We start from the raw sequence: 21,393 nt of genomic DNA, 5'->3' as shown, positions 1-21,393 counted from the left end.
TCTGGTTTCGGGCAGAACCAATCAGGCCTGGGTAGTGTAGGCCCTGAACGTCGCGGGCATGGGTAGGGTTCGGGCCGAGCTCTAGTAAACATTGGTCACAGAGATAATTTGAATTACACACCCACAGTCGATTGAACACATATGAACAGCGCGACAGGTGGATTCAGCTAGCAAGTACTTTGACTCGGCTATGCAACTTTTTGACAAAAGGCGTGTTTCGATAGCTATGATGCAACTGTAGGCTAAATTAGATTTCCAGACCGTATGTGTGGTGGATTGACTAGAAATAAAAAAATACACGTGAAAATATATTTTGGGTAAAATTCCCCTTTAAGATTGAGACTTTGAAGCGCACTTTTATCAATCATTCAGGATTTGCCCGGCAGCTCCCAACTTTTTCAGAGGACCATATTGCCCACAGTGAAGCTATTGTATCCTGCTGAATAAATTATGGCATTTCAATAACCAACTTTGTCTGTTTGGGGCAATGAAATTATATGAAACACTGAGTTGCCACTCAAGTTGCTACCACATATCAATGTCTTTTCATATTTCTCCCAATATGCCACATCAATATGCCGCTGTTCACCTGGCCCACCTGGCCCAATTTGCCCTCTGGCACCTGAAATGATAGGAAGTCTCTCTTTGCTACCTTGCTCAGGAAGTCTGTATCAAAATATGACTTATTCAATGTGAGGACACACTGGGCATTCAAGATGTGGTATAAAGTCCTACAGCATTGACAATACTTTGAACACGCCTGTGCATTAAATTGACATTATTGAAAGTATTATTAGGTCTTGATGTGCTAGACGTGTTATGCCTCTTGTTATGCATGATCTCATCCTCAAATAGCAATGGGCCATGTTGGATGTTATTGACTTTAGTGACACCGCTCAGAGTTCTCAGTGCAGCACCCTGAGCCTTACTGCTTTTGTGTGATGGTTTGTGTGATGGTTTTGCCTAAGAGTGTTGTGTGTTGTGCCCCAGATGTGGATGAGTGCCAGGATGAGCAGGTGTGTACCAGGGGGCACTGCCAAAACACTGAGGGCTCTTTCCTCTGTAACTGTGGGCCCGGCTTTAGGGCCTCCCCGGCAGGGGACCAGTGTGACGGTAAGACTCTCATTATCCTCTGACCTTTGCCATTACACACTGACTTATACCGTTATACATTTGACTCATACCATTGTATGGTATGATGGTCCTTCTGTAGCTCAGTTGGTAGAGCATGGCGCTTGTAACGCCAGGGTAGTGGGTTCGATTCCCGGGACCACCCATACGTAGAATGTATGCACACATAACTGTAAGTCGCTTTGGATAAAAGCGTCTGCTAAATGGCATATATTTTTATATTGTACACTTGCACGTACAATTACACCCTCACATACACAATTATACCCTCACACCCTCACATACACAATTACACCCTCACATACACAATTACACCCTCACACCCTCACATGCACAATTACACCCTCAGATACACAATTACACATTTTCTCATTCAGTACAATGTCTTACTGTGCAGTGGATATTTGGGACACATTGGAGTTAGCTGTGTTTAGATAGATCTGAAAAAAGTTCTTAAAATATACGCAGTGTACAAATCATTATGAACACCTGCTCTTTCCACTACAGACTGACCAGGTGAATCCAGGTGAAAGCTATGATCCCTTATTGATGTCACCTGTTAAATCTACTTCAATCAGTGTAGATGAAGGGGAGGAGATGGGTTAAATAAGGATTTTGAAGCCTTGAGACAATAGAGACATTGATTGTGTATGTGTGCCATTCAGAGGGTGAATGGGCAAGACAAAATAATTAAGTGCCTTTGAACGAGGTATGGTAGTAAGTGCCAGGCGCACCGGTTTGTGTCAAGAACTGCAACGCTGCTGGGTTTTCCACGCTCAACAGTTTGCCGTGTGCATCAAGACTGGTCCACCACCCAAAAGACATCCAGCCAACTTGACATAACTGTGGGAAGCATTGGAGTCAACATGGGCCAGCATCACTGTGGAACGCTTTCGACACCTTGTAGAGTCTGGCGAATTGCTGATGTTCTGAGGCCAAATGGGGGGGGGACTCAATATTAGGAAGGTGTTCTTAATGATTTGTACACTCAGTATATATAATAATCTGATAATGATTCAGAAGATTGGATTTCTGAACTGGTATCAATATTTTGTACATTGTTAATCTAATTGAATGTATTTTGAATGATGTAATGTACAAACACATGGTAGAAAATATCTAGCTACCCTAATTAAAACCCTGAAACGGACTTAGCCACCGGTCGAGCATGTCCTCTATCTTCCCATAAAGTATAGTGTCTGTGTACGTCCATGATTGTGTGTGTGTGTGTGTGTGTGTGTGTGTGTTGCCTGTATTGAGAGCTGTCCCTTTGGTTGCAGATGTGGATGAGTGCCAGAAGCTGACCATGCCCTGTGACAGGGTGGGCCAGTGTGTCAACAACATGGGCTCTTACCACTGCAGCTGCCCCCAGGGCTACCAGCAGATCAACGGCACCAGCTGCCTAGGTATAGGCCACTCACTCCCTCCCTCACATACTCAAAACATACATGCAAAGACACACACGTGCACGCACGCACACACACACACACACACACACACACACACACACACACACACACACACACACACACACACACACACACACACACACACACACACACACACACACACACACACACACACACACACACACACACACACACACACACACACACACACACACACACGCACGCACACATACTGACATAGATGCAGACACAGACACCTTCACACTCTCTTTGATGCAATAATTTGATATGCCTATAAACACACACACACACATACACCTGAACACACACTCTCACCAATACATGAACTTATTCTGACATACGCACACCCACATCATGTGAGCGTGCCAGAGGAGCTGAGAGGCCAGGTGATTTCACATATCTCCCCTGCCTGTGGTAATGCTGATGTCATTCTTCATTATACGTGTGTACAAAGGAATCAGACACTGAGGCACCTGCAACAGTTAACAAGCCTCTGGCCTGTATCTCCCTCCCTTCCTCCTTCCTTCTTTCCCTGGTGTGTCATGTTGAATGACCTCACACCTGCGCCTTGGTCTGGCTGTCCCCAACAGATGTTGACGAGTGTCTGGACGACCCGGAGCTGTGTTCCCCACACGGGGAGTGTCTCAACGCTGAGGGCTCCTTCTACTGCGTCTGTGAGAGAGGCTTCGCTGCCGGCCAGGACAAACACACCTGTGAAGGTAGGCCTCGCAATAATATGACACCCTGCCTCTTCCAGTGATCTGCAGTTGTTGTGGCGGTGTTTCTCTGGGCCAAGAGGCTTGGTGAAATGCGATATAAGCCGAGTTCGAGTTATTAGAAGTGTTAGGAGGCTTCTCACTGATTCACTGACTCATTTTCTTCACCCAGTCACTCATTCATTCTCTCACTCACTCGAGTCGCTCTTTCTTTGCATCCACATGTATTGGTGTAGTAGAGGGAACGCACGTAAGCACCTTTAGCCTCCTATCGCAGAGAAGTGTATTGATAATAGAGGGGCTGTTACTCTATTTGCTGGGAATTGCCGTGAATGGTGATCAGCGTTTACACACACGCGCGCGCACACGCACACACACACGCACAAACACGGTCTATCCACAACACCAGTTCTTTAGCGGTGGTTTGATTGATAGCAGTGCCATGTTTGGTTGTGGTTTTCTCTGGTTCAACTGATGTGTATCTGACATTTATACGATGTCAGTCGGATGCTTGTCTAACGCCTCCGTCTCATGCCGCATGTTCCCTCCGCTCTGCTGGCTCCGTCTCTCTCCCTGCCGATGCCTTGTTGCTCCTGGAAGAGAGTGGCTTTCATTTCTTTCGCATATGGTTTCTGCTTTTCTTCCACCAAAGACCTTGATGCCAGGAGTCTTGCCCCGTGCCAGAGTTGTTTTAAATGCCCTTTCCTGCAGTAAAAAAAAGAGAAAAAACAGAGAAGGAAGCCTTTGAGCTCGCTGTCTAGACAAGGAGGAATATTTTCTGCTGTACTCTGTTACTCCTGATTTATGCAGGAGCTCAGGCTCTGTGTGTGTGTGTGTGTGTGTGTGTGTGTGTGTGTGTGTGTGTGTGTGTGTGTGTGTGTGTGTGTGTGTGTGTGTGTGTGTGTGTGTGTGTGTGTGTGTGTGTGTGTGTGTGTGTGTGTGTGTGTGTGTGTGTGTGGACACGTGCGCGGGCGGGCAGCGTACCCACATACGTATGGAGTTCTGGACATCATAAGCAATTACCACCACAATAGTATTTTTGGTCGTAATCCAATTTGAACCTTTCATGTCATTTCACTGATCCTTTCACTGAGGAAATGAATTAGGGGGATATGCCATCGTACGTGAGCATCCTGCATGTTGTACAAGTCTGTAAAGCTGACAACAGGACATCCTTCAGCAGAGTTAACAGCAGATGACTTTTGCAGGTGCCATCACTGAGGCTGAGGGGTGGGATTCCAATTAGCTAAAGACAGACACATGATCCTCCCAAGCCAAAAGGAGGCAAGCAGAGGAAATAGCATTTACTGTTAGGGGAGTTCTCCTCTTCCCTCCTCCTGTGGTATAAATATGTTTTCAGCCTGAACACGGCTCCACGATAGGCCCCTGTGAGGTGGGGCCACGACCTTGTTTAATCCTGGGAACATGGGCCCAGTGAACCAGCAATAGGACATGGGCCATAAAACACCTCAGCGCCCCCCAGCTCAGCCCCCCCAGCTCAGCCCCCGCAGCTCAGCCCACCGCTTTCCCTGTTTATTTTGGACCAGCAGAACCACAGCTGAGGAGCAGACTGGGACTGAGGCCCGGACCACAATCAAAGCACAGGGGTCCCGGCCCACAGCTCTTCTACCCAGACTCCAGCTTGGCTTTAGTACAGTAATACCCCAAGGGGCCACAGACTGTCCTCCCCTGTAACAGCCAAAGGATGGTCTGACCCAAGAAGAAGGATGTTTGGGCTCCCGGGAGGGCCTGTTTGACATCTAGATTGAATTGGGTCCAGCAGAGATCAAGAGGAAGATGAAACCTGCTGTGGCCTGTCACATCTGCTTCTGCCATTGTCTCTCTCTCTGTCTCTTTCATCTCTGGCTCTGATGACGTGAAGCTTTTTCTATGAGTCTCGGTCAACGGACTTTCAGGGTATCCAAGGACATCCAAGTCTTCAACTGTTTGGTGTTTGTTTCAAACACCCCTTGAGAACATTTTTTTTGTTGGCATATAGGGCATACCGGTATGCTGAGTTTGTGTGTGTACGTGTGTGTTTCTTTGCAGATGTCGATGAGTGCTCGCATGGCACCAGGTGTGTTGGCGGCTCCTGTGAGAACACCCAGGGTTCCTACAGATGCCTGTGTGACAGTGGCTACCGCCTGCAGGCAGACACTGACACATGCCTGGGTTGGTAACACTCTGTCACACAACTACATATCCCATCATTCTCTATGCCGATCATGATTTCCTGGGGACCACAATTCAAGCATCGCTACTGTGTTCAGTTCAGTGGGGTGTATAAGTGTTTAGCTGGGTTTTGACTGGGGTTCTGTGGTTCTGTGCTCTCCCAGATATCGACGAGTGTTCAGAGTTGGGGCGGAGCATCTGTGGGGCGTGGCAGTGTGAGAACATGGATGGCTCCTATAGGTGTGTGGTGGACTGCCCCCCTGGACACAACCATGGCCCAGAGGGCATCTGTATGGGTGAGTCGCCCCATCCAATCCTTTGCTTTAAAATACCCATGCACTCCTATTCCACACATGTATCTCATCTTACTCTCCTCCATCCATCCATCCATCAAAACTCACCTTACCCCCTCACCCATCAACACACCTTTCCATACCATTCCCCATCCATCTACATACATTTTTGTTCTGGCCTATCAACTGCTTTTTGGTGGACAGTGAGCAGTACAAAGAGTCACCTTGGCTTGACATTTGTACATGTACACTATATAAACAAAAGTATGTGGAAATATCTTTACATTTGTGGATTTGACTATTTCAGCCACACCATTTGCTGGCAGGTGTATAAAGTTGAACACACAGCGTGCAATCTTCATAGACAAACATTGGCAGTAGAACGGTCTTACTGAAGAGCTCAGTGACGTTCAACGTGGCACCGTCATAAGATGCTGCCTTTCTAACAAGTCAGTTCATCACATTTCTGCCCTGCTAGAGCTGCCCCGGTCAACTGTAAGTGCTGTTATTGTGAAGTGGAAATGTTTAGGAGCATCAACGGCTCAGCCACAAAGTGGTAGGCCACACAAGCTCACATAATGAGACCGCCGAGTGCTGAAGCGCGTAGCACATAAAAATGGTCTGTCCTCGCTACCGAGTTCCAAACTGCCTCTGGAAGCAACTTCAGCACAAGAAGTGTTTGTCGGGAGCTTCATGAAATGGGTTTCCATGGCCGATAAGCCGTACACAAGCCTAAGATCACCATGATCAATGCCAAGCGTCGGCTGGAGTGGTGTAATGCTCGCCTCCATTGGATTCTAGAGCAGTGGAAACGCTCCAATGCATAGTGCCAACTGTAAAGTTTTGTGGAGGAGGAATAATGGTCTGGGGCTGTTTTTCATGGTTCGGGCTAAGCCCTTTAATTACAGTAAAGGGAAATGTATTATCATAATTATATATATATTTTGTACCTCTACCCCTTTTTCTCGACAATTTTGTGATATCCTATTGGTAGTTACAGTCTTGTCCCATCGCTGCAACTCCCAAACGGACTCGGGAGAGGCAAAGGTCGAGAGCCGTGCGTCCTCCGAAACACGACCCTGACAAGTTGCTCTGCTTCTTGACACAATGCTCGCTTAACCCGGAAGCCAGCTGCACCAATGTGTCGGAGGAAACACTGTCCAGTTGGCGAGCGAAGTCAGCTTGCAGGCGCCTGGCCTGCCACAAGGAGTCGCTAGAGCGCGATGGGACAAGGAAACTCGGACAACGCTGGGCCAATTGTGCGACACCTCATGGGTGTCACAGCCTGGGGTGTGTCAATACACTTTGCACCATCTTGTTGGTCCAGCTAACTCAAGCTTGTTCTCTACTAATTATCTCCACAGAACAGATTCCTCAGTGACTATAGTAACTCACTATGAGCATCTGTTGTGAGACAGCAGCATTACGTCTGTTGCGTGTGCTTGTTTGGGGGTCTGGCGGTTGTTTCAACTGTTTGGGTTACACAGTGTTCCAGTTTAGAATGCTCTGTTTGCCCAGCTCAGCCGAGACAAGAGGACGTTTATGTGAGACATGTTTTGTCTACGGCTCGCCATGATTTTCCTAGTGTTCTTTTGTGATAATATTTGAGCATATTTATTACAGTCTTCGCAGAGTGTGGAGTCTAATGTACACACACACACTCATACACCCATATACACACACACACACACACACACACACACACACACACACACACACACACACACACACACACACACACACACACACACACACACACACACACACACACACACACACACACACACACACACACACACACACACACACGCAAACATACACACACACTTTTTTCAGTGTGGATCTGCCTTTAATTTATTTTGGCCCTGCATCTATATGCTTCGTGGTATACTGTACTGTGCTGCTTTGCCTCTGGACACAGCAAATATTTTCAGCTTGGTCTGTCATACTCATAATAAATGGCATCAATGAGAGATTTGCTTCCAAACCTGAGACTAGTTCCACTGCAGCTCAGTGGGTGTAGGCCTCTGCTGTTCTTTAGGTCAACTGGTCCTAATTGAGGAACCACCTCTACCACCGAGAGAAGAACAGGTAACTAAACCTTGACCCTTCTCGTTCTGCAGACATTGATGAGTGCAACGTCAATGCCACAGGGTGTGGCAGCCACGGCTTCTGTGAGAACATGGTCGGATCATTCCGCTGCCTGTGTGACCGGGGCTACCAGGAGTCCCAGGAGGGCCTCGGCTGTGTGGGTGAGTAGGAGTGGGGTGTGTCAGTGTGGGTGGGTTTTGGGCGACAAAATGTCATTGATTGATTATCAGACGAGTCACAGGCTTTTGGTTATGACTCAGGCTACTACGCCAGTGAAGTGCATAATGCTAAGCTACGTAACATGCTACAGTAGCAAAATGTTCTGATCATATGAGCAAACTAGAATAAAGATGATCATGAGCACTCACTCACCTCAGCTAATAGTTTCCCAGCCTAATTGTTACCAAATATCAAAACTGGGATTTAGTGTGAACCAAAATCTGACATTGATTGATTTATCAAGACAAGTCCCCCACCCTTGTCTCCAAGCAGCACGATGGCGCTGTCCCAATCAAAACAGTGCTGAAATGATCATCTTGGTGGCAATACACGATTGTTGCTTTAAATTAGTGTTGGATATTACTTTGGGAGTTTCAGTCGAACTTTAAGCAAGAATTTGATACATGCCTTCAATTGCATTAGCCTACTTTGTTCCAATATTGAACCATTCCTAACTAAGATTAGTTGTCCTCTCTCTGTGCTTGTTCAAGGCCCAGTGGCTGCATTCTTCTCAACACCAGTTTAACTCTATATGCTGTTTTTTATATATCAGGCTTTTTATGGTGTTCGGGCTCAATTCATTTCTGTGATGTCAGACCAGGCCCGGGCTTGGGTTTCAGCTCACCGGGCTTGGGTTTCAGCTCACCGGGCTTGGGTTTCAGCTCACCGGGCTTGGGTTTCAGCTCACCGGGCTTGGGTTTCAGCTCACCGGGCTTGGGTCGGACCGACCTCAAATTTTCAGGCCCGATGAGAACTCTAATATCATGATGTGGGCCAAAAACTCCATCCCACCCAAACAGGCTAAAATTCCAGGTGTTTTTTTTTTGTAGCTCTTACACTAAAAGGGCATTAACATTTTTACAACTTCTGAGTGTAATTTCGACCTCATAGTGTGGAAATATATATATATATTTTTTTAAACTGAAAATAACGTTTTTGACTGCACTGCCCCTTTAACACTGGCCAATTTGCTGTGTGCTATGAAAGGGCTTCCATATATTTCAAGAACCTTTTAGGATTCTGAAGAACCGTAGATGCCACGTCGAGAATCCCCCACTTAACTCAAAGGTTCTTTACCGGGCAAAAGTTCAAACCATTTAAGAACCTTCATTCTTCTCAGTGTAAGTGTCCTGCTGAAAGCATTGGAACACTCTTAAAACCAAACTGCTAGCGTTGATGGCTAAAACTTCTGCTCCCTTCTTGAGACAACTCCAGCAGAGTTGTCATGACGACTGAATGACAGCTCACTCCTATTATGTATATGCTGGGTAGTCTGCCATCTGTCAACCTCGAAAACCAAGAGTAACCTTTTCAATCTTAAAATGAGATTTAGTTCCTCATTCAATGGCAACTACTGTAGCCTTTAGCCAATTATAAACATTGATTTTGTCCATGCAAAGCAGGACTTCATAGGAAGTATGATTGAGTGTATTATTGAGTGTATTTTCCTGACAGCTATTTTCCTCTGAAGTTTGTTGGCAGTGCTAGAAATGTATGCTTCATGCTAGTCTTCCAGATTGTGTAGATATGAAATCATGTCATCTAAGACTTGCATGTGCTGATATGGTGTGGGCCATTTTAATGCAGGGCCATTTTGGGACAGTAGTTTCCCCTCTTTGCATGAAAAAAAAAAGATGGTAGACATGTCGCCGGACATTTGATCGATGTGGCCATTTATTTTCATTCAATTTGAAGGTGTAGCTCACGCTGTTACGTTTTAAACATCTCCCGCTGTGTCTGCAGTGCTCCTCAGACCCTAGGATTGGAAAATGCACCGGAGCTTAGACTCTGCTGTCTCACACACAAGCATACACACACTCACAGGCACACACACGCACGCAAACACACACACACACACATACCGTTGAAGTGGAAGTGATGGAGAGTTGTAAAAGCTGTATTTGCTGTATGTCAGTGTGAGTCTAGGGTTCTGGTTCCTGTCTGCCTGTCCCCACTGAAGAGAAAGATTGACTATAAGATAGAGAATTTGACGACGTTTTTTGCTTTTTGATTTGACTTGTTTTAATACTGGAGTTGTCTGAATCAGATCTATAGGTTACACAAAATGTTCTTTCTTGATGTAATGTACCGTATGTTTGGTCGACCAGGTTCTTTCTCAGTCAATAGCTTTTTCTGGTCTGGTCTGGGCTTGGCTGTGGTGGTTCGCTGTCAGTGATGCATGGCTTTCATTTCAGCCCCGGGCTGCAGTGGATTCAAAGGTGAGTGTGTTCTGTCCCAAAATCCATCCCTGATACCAAATCAAACCCCAGACAACCCCATCACCTTGGACTGATGTCTTCCTCAGCCAAGCCAGGGGTCATTCTTCCACAGACCCACAGAAAACCACTGCTCACTCTGTCAAAAGAGCTCAGAATGCTGTTTTGTTTTGTTACTCTCAATTTTCATTCTCTCGGTTTGAGGGAGTGGGGAATCATCATCAGATAGAGAGCCAGTGAGTTCATGTTTTTGGACAAGCTGAAGAATTGGAGCTCGTTTGTCTTGGTGGTTTCTTTAACTGGGCCCATGCAGTTCCCATCTATTCCAATTTCCTCCTGCAGAAAGGCCTGTCAGAGCCCTGAAAGTGGGTCGCAGGCACTCCCATATTGAAGCTGATAAAATACTTCCTTCAGCCAGACCTCTCTGACCTGTGCGCACATACATACACACACGCGCGCGTATACATTCATACATTAACACAAACACTTTTACACACACATGCACTCCCTGCACCATACACACATACTAACCTGCAACGCACACCGATACATACGCACGTGCACACACGCACGCACACACACACACAGTCACGTCCACTTACGCATACGGTCTCTCTTGCTTTCTTTCTCTCACACACACACTCTCCATTTGTACCTTGGCAAGTGTTGGTGGGTCCCACTCCAGCCCTGTACAGCCAGCTGCCTCTGTTCTTCACTCTGCTGTGGCTTGCACAGATGGTCTCGCCCCCCAAACTACTGGAAGTGGTCAACCGCCAACCCCTCACTCCCTCACTCCTCTCCCCATCTCTGGTTACACCCAGACAGACGCACCCCTGAGCCTCTCGGATAGTTTTCTGCTTCCCAGATAAAGAAGCCATTTTGGATCGTATTAACCTGTTTGTTACATACTGGGATTCAGACAGCGTAGCCTATCTGTCTGTGTCCTTTCTTCTCACAGTTCATGTCATTGAACGGAACACTGTCTGACTGTCAAGTGATTTAAGTGATACGTTTCATTGATGCTAATCTCTCTCCCTCTAGTCCAGCTAGCTACAACTTTAAACAAGATGAAAAAGCCAACAGCTGTGCTTTTTCTGACACTGCTGGACTGAGGCTGAGGTAGCGGTTGTGGCTGAACCCAGACAATAACTGTGCATAGTGAACAAGGTGCTACAGGGTCAAGCCAGACAGAGGGCACCGCGGTGCGTGCTGACACCAGAAAAGCAGTAGCAGGTTTTAATGTCAAATGAATCATAGTTTCTCCTCAGGATGCGTTGAGCCAAGCGACAAGGAAGGCTTATAACTAGAGGGAGGGACTTTTCATTTTTGATTTTTGTCTGCTTCCTGCATTACAGTAGGTACCTGGGCTGTTGATGAGCTTTTTGATCCGTGGCGGCAGATATATGCGATAGCGGCCATTGTGGGTGAATATGCCAAGCCATCTGTGCTCTGAATCACACAATGATAGTCTCTCTGGCTCCTGCAACTGGCTATTTCTGCCCAGTCACATACCGGAGGAGGAGGAGAAGAGAGTGGGAAGGGAAGTTGCCTCTCTGCGTACATAAAAATAAGTTATACAAAACATGAAGAACACCTTCCTAATATTGAGTTGCACCGCCACTTTTGCCCTCAGAACAGCTCGTTTTTTCGGGGCATGGACTCTACAAGGTGTCGAAAGCGTTGTTGACTACAATGCTTCTTACAGTTGTGTCAAGTTGGCTGGATATCCTTTGGGTGGTGGACCAGTCTTGATGCACATGGGAAACTGTTGAGCGTGAAAAACCCAGCAGCGTTGCAGTTCATGACACAAACCGGTGCGCCTGGCACCTACTACCATACCCTGTTCAAAGGCACTTAAATCGTTTGTCTTGCCCATTCACCCTCTGAATGGCACACATACACAATCCATGTCTCAAGGCTTAAAAATCCTTATCTAACCTGTCTCCTCCGCTTCATCTACACGGATTGAAGTGGATTTAACAAGTGACATCAATAAGGGATCATAGCTTTCACCTGGATTCACCTGTTCAACCTGTCATGGAAAGTTAATAATGTTTTGTACACAGTATATATCGCCATCGAAATAGAGCCAGTCGTTCTTCCCACTAACCTATCTAGCTATACTATACTGTAACTCAGCATTTCTCTCTGTTTACATATTAAATCACTTCTGATGGCTGGGCAGCAGAGATGTACTGTGTAGCCAAATTGTGGTATATAAACTGGTATATAAAATGTTTAATGCATAAGGACAGAATCCTCTGAAATGGAGAAAGAACATTTCTACAAATGTACTTTGCGGTCGTCCCATTCTGCTGAGCAGGAAAGGCCGTGCAATATGTTTATATATCATCCTCTTATGAGGCAAAATCTGCCTTTTCCATTGTGATTCTGGACTGGCCCACCCCCTTTTTAGTGCTCCCCTATTGGGACACACCCACTCTCTTCCTCCCCGCTCTCTCCTTAACACTTTCTAGCTCATTGACAATCTGGCCCACACCACGGTGTGAAGTATCGGACAGGGTGTTGGGGATACGGAGCAGATCAGAGCACGTAGGAACCAGATGGCTTTTCACGTTAAGTTCCACTTCCGGGTTGATGTTTTCTCTGCACGTTCGTTCATAACTGGGGAGACATACATGGATGGGTGCACATGTATAACCGCGGCCAAGTCAAAGGAAAAAATACATGTTGTTGGAGAGTGAAATAGATATTTGAGTGTCTCTTCTTCAATGTATAAGCCTATTTATTGATTTTGAGCTCTTACTGTTTTGTTTAAGAGAAATCCATTTCCAAAGGTTTTTCACCCGCTCCCCACACAGTACATCACTTAGTGTCTTCATTTGTCTTCATCAGCTACTTGTCCCAGTGAACGAAGCCGCACAAAGCCACATATGTGAGGCATTACATGAATGAGATGGAAGGTTGCTAACCTTGCATATTAGTGCTAACCGCAAACCAAGGTGTTGTGTTCTCCCTGCAGATGTCAACGAGTGTGATCTGCTGAGCGGTGTGTGTGGCGAGGCCTTGTGTGAGAACGTGGAGGGCTCCTTCCTGTGTATGTGCACCGACGAGGACCAGGAGTACAACCAGATGACCGCCAAGTGCAGTCCCGCTCCCACAGGTGACCCACACATTGCCTGAACACAAATGAAGAGTTGATATAAAGCTTTTCAAAATAGTTTCAAATTAGAACTGAGTAAAGTTGTCCTCAGATAAAGGGGGTGATGGAGGGTTAAGAAGTCTCCCAAGACATTCCATTGTGTGAATCCCCTTACATTAGCAAGACTGTATAGGGAATGTTAAGGGCATTGTCTCAGACGACCATATTAACCTTTAACACTATGTTGTTCAATTTGAGAGGAGTGGTGTTCTGATGAATGAGGGGGCCTGGCTCTGTGGACCCACGTTCGGGGGACTCCCTTGTCTCTGCCTGAGTGTAAATATCTAATGAGAAACGGAGCCGGCTGTGTGTCTTTCTGGTGGATGTATACTGTAGTACGGGGCTTTAGGTCGGGTCCCAAAGCTCGACATTAACCTAGACTTCTAGTCCGACTTAACCACATGACCTCAAGTAGAGTATGTTCTCTGTTACATCTGAAAACAGTCCCAAATATTTAAGGAGGACAGTTTATCATTACGTAATGTTCGGAATTAGAGCATGCCCTGTGCTCACAAGAGCAGACGTTACGTAATAGTGTGATTTGCTTTGGAAGAATGTGAAAGGCCATTTCCATGTTGTAGCAGGAAAAGCTGGGTTTTTCTGAGAATGGGCAATTAGATATGAGTCTCTGGTGATCTGTAATTATCATAGGAATTCACAGAGCACAAAACAATGAGACAGAAACCGCAGTGTGTGTGTGTTTGCGTGCGTGTGGAGGGTTTAGGGGAAACCAAGCGGAGGAGGAAGAGGGGACGGGACGGGGGGGGGGGGGGTTCTCGTCTCTCCGTGAATATCTTAAAAGCCGTGTGAGCAGCTGTGTACTCCGGTCCTCCAGTCGTATCACATTCATCATATGCCTTATCTCTCCAGCACGCTCTAAATGTGTCAGTTTACACTCCTGCATGGGGAAATGTCACAGAGAGAGAGACTCATCCCTCCCCGGGTTAACCCATTGCTGTCACTCTAAAACGTTACGCACGACAGGTGATGTCACTGAACACGATCCTTGAGCGATTTCTGTCCAATAAAGTGTTTTCTCCCCCCCTGTTCCCTGTACAGCCTCGTCAGTGGAGAGGAAGGAGTGTTACTACAACCTCAATGATGAGAACCTCTGTGAGAACGTGCTGACCAGCAGTGTCACCATGGAGGAGTGCTGCTGTACGCTGGGGGCAGGCTGGGGGGACAACTGTGAGGTGCACCCCTGCCCCGTCCAGGGCACTGGTGAGGAAGCACACACATAAAACACACACACACACAGACAAACACATGACATAGTACACATTTCCTTGTCTCTCTCTTCAAACAGATCAGTTTTCCCAGATGTGTCCAGCGGGGAGAGGCAGTGTCCCAACCGGTGACACTGTGTTTGGAGTGACTGCAGCCGAGAGTTATAAAGGTATGTGAACTCAGAGACCCAGTACAGGCTAAACAGAGCCTTGGCTCACAGCAGTAGTGTTCAGAAAATGCAGTGAGAACACTATGAATCAGACAATGTGTTAACAACAAACCCGGGACTTGAATAGCCTTACGGAGCTCTGTTTTCTGCTGTTGAGATGCTGCTATTAATGTCATCGCAGCTGCCTCTCTCCCAGGCAGGCCTCTGTCTGTGCTCTTGTTGTGTGTGTGTGTGTGTGTGTCTGTCACTTTAGTTTGCCTCTCTCTCTCAGGCTTGGAGTCCCAGAACAGAAATGCCAGCCTCTGATGTCTGGAGACCTAACACTAGCACATCTCCTCTCGCTCTCCTGTTCTCCTTTCCTCTTCCTCTCTCCTCTTCTCTCCCTCTCCTTTCCCAGCCCCACAATCTTACTGTAGCTTGTTCCACTCGCACAAAAGTTAATTCATCGAACCAACGGCCTTAATTCAATAGTTTAATTTATTACAGCAAAGGCAATCTGGTAGAGAGGGGCTGGCAGCAAGTGAATATGGTATATTCTGAGAGAGGGAGAGACGGGCTGGGAAGGCAGGTGTCCAGGGACAGTTTCTGAGCACCCGTCTGGAAATGTCTTCAATTGGTGGATCTGTTAGCACAGCTGATTGTGGTCTCAGTTGCAAACACCAACGCCCAACCGACAGCACACACAATGGAGAGGAGAGTACTGTAACACAGCACTGTTTGTTGATGGAGTTCTTCTCTAAGCCTCTCCGGGTTTCATCTCATTAAAGCGTTGAGTTGGTCTCACCTTTCCAGAAACAGGAAGAGCAGAGACCGTTTGAATACTGGAAATTGAGTAGTATTGGTGTTCCTACAGCTTTAGTGGCGAAGTAACTGCATTCTTACATTGTTATCTCAATAGCAAGAGATGAACTAAACATGTCTCTGTGGCTGTCTCTGTGGCTGTCTCTGTGGCTGTCTCTGTGGCTGTCTCTGTGGCTGTCTCTGTGGCTGTCTCTGTGGCTGTGTGGGCTGTTGTTAAGACTCTGTTGTCCTCTCCCTCCCAGATGCAGATGAGTGTGCGTTGTTTGGCCAGGAGATCTGTAAGGATGGCTTCTGCTTCAACAGCCCAGGAAGCTATGAGTGTTACTGTAAGACTGGCCTGTACTACGACGAGGTCAAGTTGCAGTGCAGAGGTCAGTGGGAAGGTCATTCACATTAGTTAGTATTAATTCAAACCAAACATATTTGATTTACTCACAACATGATGCCATTTTTGTGCGAGATTCGAAAGATTGGAATCAATAGCCCTCAGTCTACTAATATACCATTTCCACAGCCCTGTGTCATTAAACTGTCCACACACATTAAAAGTTAGTAGTACTGTACCACAGCCTGTGTGTTGGCTGGCTGGCCAGGGGTGTGTAGGGTGGGGCCCCTCGCTGGGTTAGGTAGGGTCATGGCCTGGTGAGAGGCAGGGCGGGGACACGGGACACCTTGGGGGTGACGCAGGGCCAGACTGCCGTGACCTATGTGCCAAACCCAGCAGGCCCAGGCAGCAAGTCCCAAACCACCAACCGGGCCACACTGGAGGGACCCTGGCCCTCTGCCGGGCCCCACACCGCACCCTTGGCCCCGGGACACAAGCGCAGGATGCCTGTGGTCCGCCTGCGGAGTTCCGCCACATTTGTGTTGGATCATTTGGACAGGCTGAGACTGGGCGGAGGCTCCAGCAGAGGTTTGGCCTGGACCCCGGACGGTCCTGGTTTTACCCCGTTACGCGTGGACTAGAGAAACCAACCACCACCAGTCTTATGGCCGTGTTCTATTTGGGATATGAGGATATTCCTTAAAAGGGATGGAGGGTTATTTTTGAAAGTGTAGAATATTGAGTGGATGTGTATTTCAGTTGTATGTCTGGGTGGATATGTTTTTTGTTTGTTCATTCATTTCCTCAGCCATTCTGAAAGCACAGGCCTGATGTGTATCTAATGCGTTTGCTGTGGCTGCACATTTCAGAAATACATGTCTTTCCTCTTGGGGCCGACACACAATCCGAATACGAGGTTTGTTTGTCCCAACACCTGCAAACAACCCCCTTGAAGCTGTAGTAGTTGAGCTATCATTCACAGAAACATGTTTACCGTCTAGCATATACTGTCTCTGACGCATACTTTCTGTTTTACTAACACAGGGAAAGTGGATTTGCCCTCTCATCAATAGGAAATAGAAAATGCAGTTTATTAGCCTGATTCCTAAATTGAAGCATTCCTGTCTCCGTTCTATGTAAGTGGATGCTTCATTGGATAGGTTAATGAGTGTAAATGGCGGTGTGTTTGTGCGGCAGGCGTGCGGACTGCGTTTCATGAAGGGAATCGGGCTGAGACGACAGAACTCCCAACAGCACCTTTTCAAATATTTTTCTCCACTCCCCCCCCCCCCCTTCCCCCACAGATATTGATGAGTGTCAGGAGGTGTCTAGCTGTGTGGAGGGAGTGTGTTTGAACACACATGGCTCCTACATGTGTTTCTGTACACACCCGATGGTGTTGGACTCTGACAACAAGAGCTGTGTGATCGCCCCTGACGTGGCAGGTAAGAACCCCTTATGAAGGATGCTAAAATAAGCATGGTTTAAGGTTAGCATGCTCTTATATTGTCTCTGTTTTCGTAAACACGTTTTTAAAAAGGTCTTTCTCGTGGAGATCGTATAACTTGTCAGACCGTATTGTGTGTTTCATAGTGAGGTAACGATTGTGATTGAGATGTACTGTGTCTGTTGCAGAGCAACATGGTGAGCAGACTGGCTACCAGGGTGTTTGCTGGCAGGCGGTAACAGACAATCTGACAGACAATCTGACAGACACTCTGACAGACACTCTGACAGACACTCTGACCTGCACCAAGCCCCTTGCCAACAGAAAGACCACATACACAGAGTGTTGCTGTCTGTTTGGAGAGGCCTGGGGCATGGACTGTACCCTCTGCCCCCTCAAGAACACAGGTACTACAAACCACACCAGCATTCATGTCAATCTATCAACGCTACTGTTATAATGACTTTATCCATGACCTATTATCCTTTGTGAATAGAGATAACTTTTAGGTAAATGCTTCTTCATTCAGTCTCGTGTGAGGTATATTATAGAACCCCATACAGCTGGTCTCAGAGTGATTATGGTGGTCAGTGCTTGAACCAGACGTGGTCCTTGCTGTGGTGGACCAGGCCCTTTCAGATCTCATACCCAGGACTAGTAACACCTCATTAGGCTTGGCCTCTTCCAGCTGCCTTCTAATGCTCCTGTCCCCTGGAGGCTCTGAGATCTAGCCTGCCCTGGGGCCAATCCTCTACCACTCCCCTTTTCCACTCCCCTGTGTCTAGGCAGGGAGGGCTGGTTGCTAATGCTTGTCCCCACCACGCTGCCAGGGTGGAGGGCTGGTTGCTAATGCGTGTCCCCACCACGCTGCCAGGGTGGAGGGCTGGTTGCTAATGCGTGTCCCCACCACGCTGCCAGGGTGGTGGGCTGGTTGCTAATGCGTGTCCCCACTACGCTGCCAGGGTGGAGGGCTGGTTGCTAATGCGTGTCCCCACTACGCTGCCAGGGTGGAGGGCTGGTTGCTAATGCGTGTCCCCACCACGCTGCCAGGGTGGTGGGCTGGTTGCTAATGCGTGTCCCCACTACGCTGCCAGGGTGGAGGGCTGGTTGCTTATACGTGTCCCCACCACGCTGCCAGGGTGGAGGGCTGCGATGTGTATTATGGGGACTTGTGGACTGGGACGTGGGGACCTCCCTCTGAATAAACTGCTATTCCAGCCCACTGGAACATGGAACTGGTAGTTGGGGGTTATTTAAATGTGAGTTTTGAGTGATTTCCAAACAGTTTGTCTTGGAATTCGTATCTTCGTGTGAGAATGATGTTGAACCGACAGTTTAGTAGGTGCCGTTGATAAGTCACAAGAGCTTGGTTTGAACATTGTAGCTGTGCGACATCGGTCTACAGCTGCTCTTTCTGCCGCTTGCAACGCTTTACAAAAGCAGTTTTTTCAGAAACATTGACAGAATCCAGAATAATACATTTCGAAGTCTGGGTCACTTTTAGGTTTTCAAAGATTTGCGAGTGTTTCTTCTCGTCCAACATCCGATCTCCCACTCGGATCTTCACTGAAAAACTCAGATGCAGGTGTGTGAGGTGTGTGAGGTGTGTGAGGTGTGTGAGGTGTGTGAGCTCACCACTGCTTTCCATAGAGAGACCAGAACAGAACACACGCTCGTTTGTTCTCATCAGGTCCACCCAGATCTCTCTGCGGTCCCTCTCTGATGCGTCTCCTGTGTAGGCGTTCTTGTGGGAGAGAGCGGAGGCAGGCAGGTGCGTGGGATTAGCAGGGGACTGTAGGGGATGGCTGGCCGGGGTGTGCAGATGAAAGACTGTGTTAGGTTCCCACAGTACAGTAACCAGGAAGGAGGGGGATCAGAGCAGGTGCTGTGCTGTGTGTTGAAAGACACATTCAGTAGGGAAGTCAGCCGCTAGCCACAAACCAGAGTAATTGACTTTAGTCAAATATCCCTCTGTCTTCTAAGCCAAGTGATGATGACAATGTAATTACTTGGAAGAACCATGGAAGTGTTGACATTTTGGATGTCCTGCAGTTCTTAGAATGACAGAAAAAGAGTTGTATTTATCAAACGTATAAGCTATTTGTCATGTTTTCTCCCTTTGGGATGGAATAGAAGTGACGGCTGCAGATATCCTTCTCTGGCTCCTCTACTGTGGTCAGAAGGCTACTCAGCCTCTCTCTTCGCCTATCTCTCTTTGTTTCAGATGTCTCGATCTCTTTCAATCTCTTTTTCTCTTTTTCTTTCTCTCTCTTAGAGGATATGTATGTCTCTCTAATTTCGGTCAGATGGTCATGTCTCAGTCTCTCTCTCCATTATCTCACAGAGGACTATGCCTCCATGTGTAATGTGGCAATGAGTGGAAGACAGGGGCATCCGTATGGTCGCGATGCCCTTGTGGCCGGCCCTGTCCAGGAGTACGAGGTCAGCCTGGACTACGAGCCTCACCCCGACCAGCCTGGTGCCCTGCCCCTGTACGAGGACGAGGAGAGTGAGTGAACCAGTCCCCACCACACTGTAAAACACACTGATGAAGCTCAAACAGGCAGAGAAAATAAGGAGCTGATGGAGAGCTTGGGATAAGCTGCCTATTCTCTCAATGATAGCTCGTTGCTGCCATCATGTGTCCATATGAATTACTACATGTCCACAATATTTCTTACCGTTCCACAATTATTGCCACAATCATTTTTCTGTAGGTAGGCAGAAATAGTAGTCATGTTAGTCTGTATTTACAGTGTAACCAAGCTCTTCCAAGGTCATAAATACATTATTATTAATGATAAATTATTGTATCTAATCAAGCAAGTTAAATCTCAATATTTTACTTAAAATGAAGACATTTCTGTCATACTAATGTGAGTATACATTCTTAAGTAATTTCACTGCATTCACATCTTACATAAGTCAAGTCAAATCAAATCAAATGTTATTTGTCACATGTGCCGAATACAACCTTACAGTGAAATGCTTAAGTATAAGCCCTTAACCAACAATGCAGTTAAGAAAAATACATGTTAAGTTAAAAATAGATAAGTAAAAAAATTGAAGTAACAAATATTTTAAAAGCAACAATAAAATAACAATAGTGAGGCTATATACAGGGGGTACCGGTACTGCTTGCCGTGCGTTAGCAGAGAGAACAGTCTATGACTAGGGTTTCTGGAGTCTTTGACCATTTTTAGGGCCTCCCTCTGACACCGCCTGGTATAGAGGTCCTGGATGGCAGGAAGCTTGACCCCAGTGATGTGCTGGGCCATATGCATTACCCTCTGTAGTGCCTTGCGGTCGGAGGCCGAACAGTTCTACAGGTGCAACTGTAGAATCTGAGGACCCATGCCAAATCTTTTCAGTCTCCTGAGGGGAAAAAGGCTTTGTCGTTCCCTCTTCACGGCTGTCTTGGTGTGTCTGGACATGATAGTTTGTTGGTGATGTGGACACCAAGGAACTCGAAGCTCTCAACCTGCTCCACTACAGCCCCGTCGATGAGAATGGGGGTGTGCTCAGTCCTCCTTTTCCTGTAGTCCACAATCATCTCCTTTGTCTTGATCAAATTGATGGAGAGGTTGTTGTCCTGGCACCACATGGCCAGGTCTCTGACCTCCCTATAGGCTGTCTCGTTGTTGTCGGTGATCAGGCCTACCACTGTTGTCATTGGCAAACTTAATGATGGTGTTGGAGTCATTATCATTAAAAAACGGGTAGTTTCGCTCCTGGATGCTGATTGCTTGAAAGCCGTAGTAAATAATATACCAAAACGACTTGTTTTCTGTTCTATTTACGTTGGTAACCTGTTTATAATGGTAATACGGTACTTCAGGGGTGTGTGGTATATGGCTTAAGAGCTACCCATAGCCGTGGTATATTGGCCATATACCCTACCCCCTCGGGCCTTTTTGCTTACTTATATCCTCATCTGACTTGGGGTGAATAAAACACCTCTTTCTTACCCCCTGTCCCACTTCCTCCATCCTG

The 21,393-nt window shown here is 47.0% G+C and overlaps 1 protein-coding gene across 4 annotated transcripts in view; it reads left to right on the top strand.

The window, feature by feature from the left end:
• LOC124041290 (latent-transforming growth factor beta-binding protein 1-like) overlaps window positions 1–21,393 on the top strand; it is a 131,604-nt gene that overhangs the window by 94,827 nt on the left and 15,384 nt on the right. For all 4 annotated transcript variants that reach the window (XM_046358710.1, XM_046358708.1, XM_046358707.1 and 1 more), the window contains 13 exons: window positions 991–1,113; window positions 2,412–2,537; window positions 3,152–3,280; window positions 5,327–5,449; window positions 5,614–5,745; window positions 7,866–7,994; window positions 13,252–13,392; window positions 14,491–14,652; window positions 14,738–14,827; window positions 15,871–15,999; window positions 17,258–17,398; window positions 17,589–17,807; window positions 19,745–19,909. In XM_046358710.1, the coding sequence (XP_046214666.1) occupies window positions 991–1,113; window positions 2,412–2,537; window positions 3,152–3,280; window positions 5,327–5,449; window positions 5,614–5,745; window positions 7,866–7,994; window positions 13,252–13,392; window positions 14,491–14,652; window positions 14,738–14,827; window positions 15,871–15,999; window positions 17,258–17,398; window positions 17,589–17,807; window positions 19,745–19,909 (1,809 nt within the window). The remainder of the gene's footprint in view (window positions 1–990; window positions 1,114–2,411; window positions 2,538–3,151; window positions 3,281–5,326; window positions 5,450–5,613; window positions 5,746–7,865; window positions 7,995–13,251; window positions 13,393–14,490; window positions 14,653–14,737; window positions 14,828–15,870; window positions 16,000–17,257; window positions 17,399–17,588; window positions 17,808–19,744; window positions 19,910–21,393) is intronic.

This window comes from Oncorhynchus gorbuscha, linkage group LG08 (genome assembly GCF_021184085.1).
Source record: "Oncorhynchus gorbuscha isolate QuinsamMale2020 ecotype Even-year linkage group LG08, OgorEven_v1.0, whole genome shotgun sequence".
NCBI lineage: Eukaryota > Metazoa > Chordata > Actinopteri > Salmoniformes > Salmonidae > Oncorhynchus > Oncorhynchus gorbuscha.
Note: the sequence above shows the minus strand (reverse complement) of the source record. Positions and strands in the feature narration are given on the sequence as shown.